Source organism: Punctularia strigosozonata (assembly GCF_000264995.1).
Source record: "Punctularia strigosozonata HHB-11173 SS5 unplaced genomic scaffold PUNSTscaffold_16, whole genome shotgun sequence".
NCBI classification, from domain to species: Eukaryota; Fungi; Basidiomycota; class Agaricomycetes; order Corticiales; family Punctulariaceae; genus Punctularia; species Punctularia strigosozonata.
This window is the reverse complement of record NW_006767448.1, coordinates 61,945-73,743: the sequence shown is the minus strand read 5'-3', so window position 1 is coordinate 73,743 and position 11,799 is coordinate 61,945. Positions and strand designations below refer to the sequence as shown.

General features: G+C 55.1%; 2 protein-coding genes across 2 annotated transcripts; both read right to left on the bottom strand.

The window, feature by feature from the left end:
- Positions 1-5,619: 5,619 nt before the first annotated feature.
- On the bottom strand, positions 5,620-7,899 carry PUNSTDRAFT_75773 (concanavalin A-like lectin/glucanase; the record flags this gene model as incomplete). The annotated part of the gene is made up of 8 exons (XM_007387928.1): positions 5,620-5,915; positions 5,967-6,128; positions 6,185-6,462; positions 6,535-6,762; positions 6,874-7,011; positions 7,063-7,139; positions 7,200-7,587; positions 7,658-7,899. 8 exons carry the CDS (start codon positions 7,897-7,899, stop codon positions 5,620-5,622), a joined length of 1,809 nt encoding a protein of 602 aa, XP_007387990.1.
- Positions 7,900-9,114: 1,215 nt separating this feature from the next.
- On the bottom strand, positions 9,115-11,702 carry PUNSTDRAFT_75856 (glycoside hydrolase; the record flags this gene model as incomplete). Its single annotated transcript, XM_007387927.1, has 9 exons — positions 9,115-9,930; positions 9,991-10,084; positions 10,146-10,204; positions 10,262-10,359; positions 10,415-10,517; positions 10,645-10,795; positions 10,845-10,922; positions 10,964-11,064; positions 11,118-11,702. 9 exons carry the CDS (start codon positions 11,700-11,702, stop codon positions 9,115-9,117), a joined length of 2,085 nt encoding a protein of 694 aa, XP_007387989.1.
- Positions 11,703-11,799: the final 97 nt, after the last annotated feature.

Genomic DNA, 11,799 nt, shown 5'->3' with positions numbered 1-11,799 from the left:
TCACGTTGGGCCAAACGAGAAGTGACGATGAAGAATTGATAGAATGTACTTCGACCTGCATGAATGTATCAGCTGTAGAAAACTCGGGCAAAACACATAGACATTTGATTCTGGGATGGTCGGCGGCGTGCATCGGCTGTGATCACGAACGGCGGAACGCAGACACTGCACGTTCCGAAAGGAGGCTTTATTATTGAATGGATATGGCCTTCGGAGGACAACCTCGCATTGCCTCGCTCATCACAAACGATCACAGCAAAATTAGGCCTGGTCTCACTGAATTAGGTTCGCACCATGCTTCAGAACAATGGAAGTCATGAATACAACTAGTAGGGACGCTGAGTGTCCCAGCGTCAAGTAGATGTACCGGAGGGAGCGAAGGTTCATTTCAGGTGATTTACACCCCGCAAATCTCAGGTTGTAGATGTCTAGGGTAGATTGATCACGATCTCGGCGTGAGTCAGATTTACGGTACACTAGCGTCAACAGACAAATGGGCGACGGGCATCGGTATCGCTTGCAACCGTTTCTCGGCGTTCTCCGATGCGGAGTGCACAACAAGATGAGATCCACAGGACCCTACGAAACATCGTGTGTCACAATAGAAAGGTGTGTCCGAGTGGTAAACATTGGCATCGCCTGCAATTCATAGGTCGCATAGCGCGAGTTCGGCTCTCCGGGAGCCGCGAAGTCGTCGGTGCCCAGCGCACTCATGTTGAGAATGAGGCGCGAGCCTGTGAACGATAGATATGATTCGAACCACCTAAAAACTTGTCAAACCATTACGATATGTGCAATCGCGATTTGCTCATACGCAAATATGACCGGAACAGTAGAGTTTTTGACTATAACGGATGTGAAGGTGCCGATCATGCCACCTGCGAGTAACCATGAACTTTGCGGTCGAGCAACACTAAATGAAGCAAGTTGCGTGGATTGTACGCACAGGCGACAAAGAAGAACGCCCATGTACTGTCTCGAGCGATCAGGGGCAAAATAGGTGTGGAGTACGCCCATCCCTGACGTATCGCAGTCAGCAACCTGCGCATGGTGAGCGCGAGGAGCGTTATCTGAAGAATAAATGGTACCACACTGGAAGAGGCTGTTATGAGATGTACTCCCAGTACTTCGGCGGGCAAACTCACAAGATGCCCAGAAGCATCGTGCGGACGCGCGGAAATTGATTCGAGGTGGGTGTACATCTCTGAGGATCGAGCGAGATTATCCGCGAGCGTATCTGCAGATACTGTGAGCCTCGATGCAGTACAAGAAACTCAACCTGTGGCTTCGGAGAGTGGAATTTCTTACAGGAATGACCGCAGCAGCCGTTATGATATGGGATATCCAGAGTGCCAACACGGGCCAAGCAACCACTCGCCTCTTATTATACAGTGCGCAGACTGCATTGTGCTCGTTAGCTCATACCTTGATCCGTGAGAGCATAAAGCATACCTTGTAATACTAGAATCAGTTGCACCGCAGAGATGACGATGGAGAGCGTTGCACTCCGAAAGATGAACCAGGAACGACACTCCGCTGCATCGAATCGCGTTCCGGATGATTGGAACAAGGTCCGTGTGATTATTGCGCTTACCGCAAAGCAAGGATGAACGCCCGTGATCCATGAGCTCGTGAGGGTAACCCTTACATCTGTGAAACCATGGGGAAGTAGCGAACGACGATGAACAAGGCCTGTTTCGCTCTTCGATGTCTCCACCGGGAGTGCCAGACGTCCTCGACTTCGTACTCGATTGTGATGAGGTAGTCCCATACCAGAAATGACAGAGCTGCAACTGTGTTCGTGATGCACATCTTCAGCATTTCAGAATGAAGCTGCGTCAGGACACACACCGCTATGGCCATTGATAATCCTTCCGGTCTCTACGCCCTTTATAATGTCCGATATCCTCTCTACACCAGAGCTCATAGCTTCGTCCTAGCAAGGAGCTTGTAAGGGGAAAGGAGGGAAGAGGTGTGCTTGACGGCGCGTTCTCAATCGCCCATGCCTATGCGTGCAGCGTGCACGAGAGCTGGTCGGCGAAGGAGGGGATGTAGTTGCACATGGCCATCCAACGCGCCTCTTCTGTGATTATGTTCTGGTCTTTCCGACAAGGTGGCCAGGTGACTTCCTTTACGCACGGCCCCGCCGTGTCCCACTGGCTTCTCCGTGCATGTCCAATCGCGAATGGCTCCTTTCAATATGTTCCCATTGCGCGGCCGCGCGCGCCGATGTTGAGCAGTTTGCGTCTCCGGGATATCTTCGCTATTTCGCTTCCTCAGTGCTGAGTGTGACCACATGTCTATTTACGGACCTGTCAATTTGTCCTGGCGATGCCACGGATGCCACGGACAAGCGTAGCTTTTGAGAAACGGAGGGCGTGGCTATATATTTCCGGCAGGTTTAGAGATATTTGCAATTAAGATTGTCGAAATCGTTAGCAGGCAAACTCTGAAGGAGCTCGTGAAATCACAATCGCAACGGAAATATTTGCGGTCTACGATAGGTGACACGTGTTTTGGTGACTTGTTTGCTGCTATGACGGCGTAGCCTGAAAATATTCCTGCGAGCTCCAGAGGTGTCTACTTGAGGGGGTTAGTGCGTATCAGACGAACCAAGCGTGTGCTCCAGCGAAGGTAGAGATTTGAGGCCATTTCACACACTCGATTAAGCTCTTGCTGTCGAATGATCGTTGTTTGACGTAAGTCCGTGTCGTTGGGCGCCTAGAGTCCTCGCAATTGGTAATCGTACGGATGTTTGGCTGGTAGGAAGGGCGCCGAGCCGGCGCGGTTACCTCGCTTGACGCTGGTGTATGGATCGAAATAAGTACTGAAAGGCATGCAAATGATGTTGTGTCATTGCGATGACACAATAATTATCTAATACATCAGCATAATTGATTTTCAGTTAAGATTGCACACGTCGTCAAACACAGTAACTGTCAAACTGATCGAGGAGGGAGACAAGCGTGCTTTACTTACACTCTTAAGACGTAAGATCAGTATTCGTGTCGCTAATCTGAATCTGGACAAGGCTCCTCCACCAGTCCTCCTTTAACTGAATAGAGGCGTTTTGCAAACGATAACAGTAGTAGGAATTTGGTACTGTGTCAGGAGCTCGTGGGAATTATATCGGTATTGTATCGAAACGATTTATGCGTTGCCTTTGCCCCTGTCTCCAGCGAGAGCCATACCTAAACACTGCAGCGGTAGAAGTTGGTGCTATAATACATATACATATTGTTACATTCTGACTCAAGCATTTTCTCGCCACTGACTCCATGCGGGGCCTCACTGAACAGAGGCAGCAGAGGATGCTTGCACGTGGGAAAGGTGTTGGAAAGTTTCGAAGCGAGGTTCCGAGGTTCTCGATAATTATCGTTTGCAAAACCGCTCTAATACTATGATATATTCGCTACACAGGATAGCGCATATCGTTAATGGCTACGTGGGTGGTCAGGATGCCCACGTTCTCCGGTACTGAGGTAACCTGCAGTTCGTACTGAGCCGTAAAAGTATTCCTGAAACTCGGCGGTGCTGTTAACGTCTCCATGTTAAGAATGAGGTGGGCACCAGTGAATGAGATGTTCGACATCAGCCATCTAAACACCACTAAGCACGTGTGTACACCGAGATATAAAACGGCCCTACGTTGTCATCAATATGGAGACCATGGCAGCCTCCATAAGCAAGGAGATCAAAGTGAGCATGGTTCCCACTATATCCTTGCTCAGTTTTGAAACTCCCCTTGTCATAGAGCTTACCAGTTATCAACATGAAAGCCCATGCTCCGTCCCGAACCAGCAACGTTAAGAGAGGTGGCCTCCTACCCAACCCACGGCCGAAACCGAAGACGAAGACAAATCCAGTCATAACAAGCAATATAGCGCCTAGGGCGACCGGGAGCGCACTATCAGTAGGGCCACAACCCGATCAGACACCCACATGCACCGCAGAAACCGCAGAAACTACGACTCACAGAATGAGCATAAGCATCGCGCGCAGTCCCGGTGCCTGCTGATACATAGCTTGACAAGTGGCAGCGTCCAGGCGAACTTTTGCCAGGCGCATCTACGGAAGTTTGTAAGCCTGTCTCAAGCACATGGAGGTCACAACACCGTGTCGTCGTGGAGCCTTACAGGTATATTTACTGCTATGATGATCAGTTCCGACGTCCAAAGACCGACGAGCAACCAGTGGATCATGCGATTGTTGTGGTACAACGCGCACACTAATGGCAGGACGATCAGCATCGCTAACGCAGCTAAATGCGAGCATGCGAGCAGCCGTACCTTGTAGCACAAGAATGAACTGCACGGCGCTCATGGACAGAAATATCGTCACGCTCTTGAGTATGAACAGAAATCGGCACATCATCGGGAACGAGTCGAGCGCTTGGAATTGCGAAAACCACATACTTTTTCACGACATCGACGAGCATGAGCCTAGTCAAATGATGTCAGGAGGGGAGTGGGACTTGCGTTTCCGTGATTATTGGGATGTATCTGAGCAACAGGTAGAGCAATCTCTTCCAGAGTTGACATCGCGACCGTGGATTCCATATGTAACGGACTTCTTCGTCGAGCGAGATGAGGACGTCCCATATCAAGAAGGCGAGGGCCGCGGCTAACCAATGGAGACCCGATCAGCCCGCCGCCGTTCGATGACAAGAAAATGAAAGAGCTTACCGGCGTTGAAGGTCACGTATTTGTGCACCCTGGCGTTATGCAGCTCTTCCGCAGTCTCGTCCATGGATCAGTCTTGGCGGCTCGTATCAAGGAGAAACGAGTGTAGAGGTGTACAGAAGCATCCGGTAATCATGCAGCGGGAAAGAGAGCGGGTACGAGGACAAAGGTGGTGGGGCGCAAGCGGGAGTGTGGATTATAAAAACACGTTATAAGGACGTTTGAAACGCGGGCCTGGAAAATGAGATCTCGGGGCAGACACGTTTACTTCCGAACCAGCAGGACGGCCTTCGATAAGACGTTGACAGAAATAGCATTCAGTAGTACGTGTACGCGGCATGTGTGGGTCTATGTAGCCGAACGCACTCGGGAGTAGAAGGATGTGGACTTACAGACCTAGAGCGCACAGCGTGCATGGAGCGGGAGGAAGTAAGCAGCGAGAATGCGAAACGCGACGCACGCTCGCAGACGCTCAACTCGAAGCAACTCGAAGCACGAACGCCATAGCAACCAGCTGGCGGCGAACGAAACGGCGAAGCGTCGGATGAACCAGACACCCATCGATCGCGACATCCGGATCTCCTGCTGAAAAAGGGCATCGACCTCCCACAAGTTGGCACCCCCCATATTGCTTACCGACACCGAACTCAGAAGCACCTCGTATTCCGTCCGGATTACGTTGCGTTGGATTGCGCAATGCCTAGATGATGTGCAGTAGAGTACTCAGAGAAAGAGAGAGAGAAAAAACCGTCCATGATAAAGTAGTGATAATGCGATGGGAGGACTAGTGTGCCGCGGGGAGTGACGATCGATAGCGTGTGCGTGAGTGCGTGTGCGTTATGGCGGCAGGCAGACAGAGAGCACTACAGAAGAGTAGCCGCGCGATAGGGAGGGGGGTTGATGGCGATGCATCGTATCCTATAGCAAGAGGGGAAGTCTACAAGGTCCGTTGGATGGCGCGCGGCACATTAGGAAAGGGTGAGTGATACAGTGGTTTTGCTTTCGATAACGAGAGTAAGGGCGACGGGAGCCTATGCTCTAAGACGCCAGCCACAGCGAGGACGGATAGATAGGTCGGACGATCAACAGCCATCGTACTGTAAACGAAAGTCAGCAGCGTTACTACCACCGAATGTTGCTTCAGTATACGCACAAGGCTGTTTTTCGGCCACGAGTAGCCCGCTGCTGAGGAGCCTGGTACATTCGTTGTCGTCCATCCGGTGAGGTTGGCGTCTGGGGGCACGTCTCAGCGTTAGGCTATGGATGTCGGCATTAATTACGCACTGTTGTAGGCTTCAGGGTGCGCTGCGATGTAGTCCGCCGTCGGGTAGTCCTTCGGGTCACAGCCGACGTTGGTGCTACCTTTCCGTTGGTATACCCTGACGTAGTCGATGAGCATCTGCGCCGGGAACTGCATCGTCCCGGTGAGGATCTTTTGCCAGTTAGCTATCACCCGCGAGTGAGCATAAGGAACCAGAGCAAGCACTCGATTCAAGACGTACTGGAAATGCCCAAGTTCAAGACGATCGACATGGGCTCCTCCGGGATCAACCGTTGCGAGACCTGGCTGCCGTTCGTGCCCGTATCAGGGCCAACAGCGCCAGGGCCCATGCGCACGCTGGGCTTTCCATCAGACACCCAGGTGATGAAGCCGTCGTCGCGGTTATTCGGGTCCGCCCAATACTCGAACCCGAACACCGTCATGTTCTGCCCAGATCCCTGGAACATGTCCTCCGGCACGCGCGTCAACCCCGACACAGCCTGTTGCACCGCCGATCCCCTGGAAAGCCGGCGCGCATCAGTCAGAATCTCTCGCCCCAGCGCATCGGCTCGTATAAGAACGATCACATACCTGTACGAGTTCGGCCTGGAGATGCTGGTGTCGTACACGTACCAATCATCGTCCGTGTCGTTGTTGTACAGGTAATCGTGCGTGAACGGCGCGAACTGGGCAGACTGCGAGACCACCTGGCCGTCTCCGGCCTTGTCCTTCTCCGCCTCGAGGACGTCGATCTCGGGCGCGCCACGGCCCTTGGACACGGAGGGACCGGGATGTTCCTCGCCCGAGCACGTGCACGAACTGCGATAGAGGTGAAACGGTATCAGTCGAAGCCGTTTCAGATGAAGGTTAAGGAGCCCGATGACGCGGGAGAAGCCATAAGCGGGGCAAACGCGGGGAAAGAAGACGTACGAAACGCGCTGACCGCTGAGGATCGACAGTTTCCCGTCGTACTTGTCCTTGGACTCGTCCGAGTGGATGGCTGCCGCCGGTCCAGACTGGTCCTTCTCCGTTTGATTGGGGAAGGTGCCGACGTCGCACGAGTCGTATCTGGACGATGGTAAGTGAGAAAACGGGCAGGTGCCTTGACGTGAAACGCACGAGTACGGCCACATTCCATCCGTCGTCGCCCCATATCCTGGTCGTCCGAGATTGCCCATCGTCCAAACACCAGGCCACTGCGCCGCATGACGTCAGAGAATAACTCCTATACATCGATCCAGAGAGGGAAAACGCACGTAACCCTGTGTCGCGGAATTCGGTCCGGGGAACGTCATCGCGACCTCGATGTAGCCCGTCGTGAAGCAAAACTTGTTCCAGCTCTGGAGCATGCCGCTCCGGTACTGCATCCCGTGGTTCGTCGTCGGGTCGTCGACCGAGTCCATCGTGATCACGAGGTTGCCGTTCGCGGTCGTGATCTGCTTCGGGTCGTACCACTCCAGATCGTTCGTCGCCCAGTACCAGAGGTCGACGGCTTCCCAGTACGGATCGTCGCCCGGATAGAAGCTCCGGCCGTCGACGTTGAACTCGTCGGAGAAGACGAGCTCGTAGTCCTTGCCGTCGAAGCCTGTCCGTGTCCTGGCGTCTTTCGGCGTGTCGGGGTCGATGATCTCGGGCATGTTGAACCTAGATCCGCGCAAGGTGAGTTTACATGCGCGCCCCTCCCGGAATCGCAGACAAAAGGTCATGTACGCACAGAACCGCCGACTGGCCGGTGCTGTTGATGTGGATGTTGTTGTCGATCGCCAGATTGCGCGCGTTCCGCCGGACGTAGGTGATGACCGGATAGGCGATGAACAGCGCCATGAGGGCGAGGACGAGGATGACGAGGATGCCGATGTTGGCGATCCCCCGCGCGGGGCTGAAGCTGTTCCTCTCCGTGCCGAGCGTGCTCGGATCGTGCAGCGCGTCGTCGTCCTCGACCTCCTTGTCGTCCATGTCCGGCTCGAACACGTACGCGACGAGGGCGTGTGTCGAGCCGGTCGGGTACTTGGAGTCGGACGAGTAGGACATGGTGGACTCGCCCGAGGTGGAGGCGACGGAGTTGCGGTTCGAGTACCAGGTGTTGCGGGGAGGGGCGAGGGCGGCGTTCGGATCTTCTTCGGACGCGAGGCGGTAGAGGATCATGGACCCACGGGCTCCAGGAGACGCGCCCCCCAAGGCTTGCGACTCTTCTGACGCGATGCGATTGAAGACCACGCTTGTGTGTAACAATCGTAAGAAGCCGGACAGAGAGACGATAAAGATGGAGCCTTTCGCTCACCTGTTTGTCCGTGATGTCGGCCGCGAGCTTCCGAGGCCTCTGGAGAAAGAGTTGGATCCAGACGCGAGCGTGCCATGGCCGTTCGGGTTCAAGGGGGAGGATACGAAATGTGTTGAAGAAAAAGAGCGTGCGGGCGTCCTGGACTGTTGGTCGAGCAGGGGCTGGTCGCTGGTCGCGTACGCCTCCGGGCTGCGCGGGATGGGCATCGGCTGCGACGTGCCCCGCGTATGATGCGACTCGGACGACGTCGACGCCCTCGGGGAGGAGAGATCGTCCGGGGCCGAGGAGTGGTTGGCCTCGTCGCTGCTGCTGCTGCCGCTGGCGCCGGAGGAGGGCGATGTTTGCCTCGGCCAGTCGACGGGGGAGGCCATCGTTGGGGAGGACGGCGAGCGGGAGGGGAAGGGGAGGGGGAAGGGGTTGGAAGTCGCGGTGAACGGTGACCGTCGCAGCTCCCAGTGCGCTTGGGCGGTTCTCAGCGTCGTGGGACCGGCTGAGCGGCCGGCATCCGTCCGGAGGTGCCTAGGAAACATCCCGTTTTGGCAATTCTGTGACGCGAGTGACGCATTTCTCCAGTCGAGCACGCCGTCGCCAAGGCGGACCTTTCTCCCCAAGGCTGCCGGAGGATTACTCGACCAGTGCAGTAGTGCTCCTCGCACTCAGCGAGACGCCACCGATACTCATGGCATCGGCAAGTCAATAATACATCGCGGCTACACACGACTACACGGCATAACCGTCCACGAGACTCCAAGACGTCAACGTCGCCGAACCCCCATCTACGGATATAACGCTCACAGGGGCTACGAACGCCATCTGCACCCACCTGATCCACCACGGACGTCAGCTCACCATCGGCACCCCATTGTAGCTCGGGCGAAGACGACAAGGACTCACGCATAGTACGTCGCGTTCAAAAAGTGGCTGAGCGGCGTGTTGAAGGCGCCGATCTTGCGTCCGTCCTGCCACGCTTCCGTCCCCGCCAGCTCGGTGGTCGCGAACGTGATCGTCGTGCCTTTCGTGAGACCGACGGGCAGCGTCGCGTTGGTGGCCAGATCCCGCAGCGGGTAATCGAAGCCGTTCGAGGCGCGCATCGTAGGCGCCTGACCGTCCCGAAGGGTCAGCACGGTGTCCGGCCCGCTCACCCTCACGGTCGCATGCTTCGACAGTGCCAGCGAGATCGTGTACGTGTGGTTGAGACCCTTCGAGCCCAGTGGCGTCTCGAGCGACGAACTCGGCGTCAACACCAGGCCCTGATCCGTGAAGTGGGCCCCGTGGCCACCGATCTGCGCATTGTACCCGTTCCCGCTCTTGTCCTCGAGACTTCCAGAAACAAAGTCGTACTGCAAAATCGTGGGACCTTCGCTCTTCACCACCCTCGCCAGGTTTTGCGCCGGCGCCGTAGTGAAGAAGTTGCTCACGGTCCCCTCGAAGACCTCCTGGGTCAAGCCATGCGCGCCCCATGACAACGCTGCAGAGACGGGGATGAGCTCCCTGGTCTCGTAGTAGTGCTCGAGGTCAGTCGATGCGGCAGGCCCGTTGTCGTTCCACACCGGGGCGATGGCTCCGCGAAGAAGGGGAGTCGAGGGCGACGGGTTGTGGGCCGCGTCGGTATAGTTGAACAGAGACGCGTTCCAGGTGAGCCCGGTCGACGGTTGGCCAAAGTTGAAGAACCTGGTGATATTCGCAGGCGGCGGGTACGATGTACTCTTAGGGCGGGGCGTGATCATGAGCGCCATGTTTCGAGGAAAGGTCATCGTGGCACTCACGTATTTGATCACCACGTAAAAGACCCAGTCCTGGCTGTTGATGATCGGGTATCCGTCGTTGACCACCTCAACCGGGTCGTCGTCGAAGAGGGCCCTGACCAGGCGACGGTATCAGCATCGTCGAACCTCTGTCTCATCGTCACGGCAAGGCTTACCAATGCTGGATAGTCACGTCCTTCGAGATGCTCATGGTCGTCGACGGCTCTTTCGTACCCTAAACGAGAATCATAAGCGCCGTACTCCCGCGAACGACACTTGCGCGACTGCTTACCCAAGCGCGAATCGCTTTGTGTGACGTAGAACGGATATGATCGTCCAACGCATTCACGAACGTGACGTACTCGTTCGCAAGGTCGGAAGGATACTCGTCTAGACAACACATTGAGTTTTCGAACGGAACGTCCAGTTAAAGCGGCATCGGTACCTGCTCCGATAGAGACCTCTGTAGAGTGGAACCAGGGAAGAAATTCCGTCCAGATGTCCTCGACGATGGACGTGGACGCCGGAATCGTCAGGTTCAACAGCGTCTGAGAAACGATGCATCAGTCATCGTCACTCTAGACTTCTCGCCGATACAACGCACAGGGTCATCGCTACGCCTGATCGTCTGATTGAAACGTGTTTCGCGCCATTGCGTGAGGACGAGCTAGGGACAGGCCATCTTCCGGAGGTGTCCCAGTATGGGAGATGTCGAGCCAAACGTACCGAATGCCCTGGTGCTTCAATTTCCGGGATAATCGTCACCCCACGAGCCGCGCAATCTTGTTGCAGCTTGTCAAACGTCTGACGATCGTACGATTCGTTCCTAAATACGTTCAGGGCGTACTCAATCGAAGGACCCGAGCGTCACTTACTTCAATGCAAGACCGGCAAAGGCGGGGTTGTCCGAGTAAAGGCGGAATCGGGCGTAATATTCGAGCCATTTTGTGGGACTGGAAAACGAAGATTCGAACGAGGCACGAAACAACGCGACGAACGGAACACGCACTCGCTGGGGTTTGCGTTGTCACTGAGATGCAGGTGAAACTCGTTCATTTTGAAGTAGCTCAGGTAAGAACAGATCTCAGTGAGATACTAGAGCGCGACTTGTCAGTAACGTTGAATATATACGTCGCGCATCGACCTACCCCCGCTGAGTACCAATGACGCCCTACATCCAACATGTGACCCCGTATAGCATAATCCGGTCCATCCAGAACATCGCCGGCGGGGAAGATCCCATCGTTCAACACGGCGGTTTGCAGTATCGTGCGTGTAGCCCAAAAGACGGCCAGCGGTGACGCACCGCTGACGGAGACGAGTTTTGACGAAGACGATATGGTGTACGATTCTGTTGAGGGAGATCCATCGGCCAAGGTGAGGTTTGTGGGGGCGACAGTCAAGAAAATGCCCGTCGAGAGTGCGGAATGGGCGGTGATGACCGACGCTCTCGACCCGTACGTATTTTCGACGTCCGTAGCGAAAGTATGCGCAAAGTTGAGGAGAGTGGGCGGTATCAGGCTGAGGGTAGAGTTGGTCGATTCCGAGGCAAATGCGCTATCGACGACGATGGACAAGGGGCGTTTGAGGTCGAAGACCGCTCCGGAGGGCGAGACCGTCCACGATAGCGGTTTTGGCAGGACATCCAGGTTCAGTTTGGCTCCCAAAACTGCCACTAAATTGCACAGGAGAGACAATGTCGACAAACGAAGAAGCACTATGGGTGCGATCATGATGTTCAGGATCGCGAGCGCAGAGCGGCCCTCGTCCGACACACCCGCTGGTCATTAAACCAAGTACTTCATGCTGTGAAGAGGCTTATCCATATTC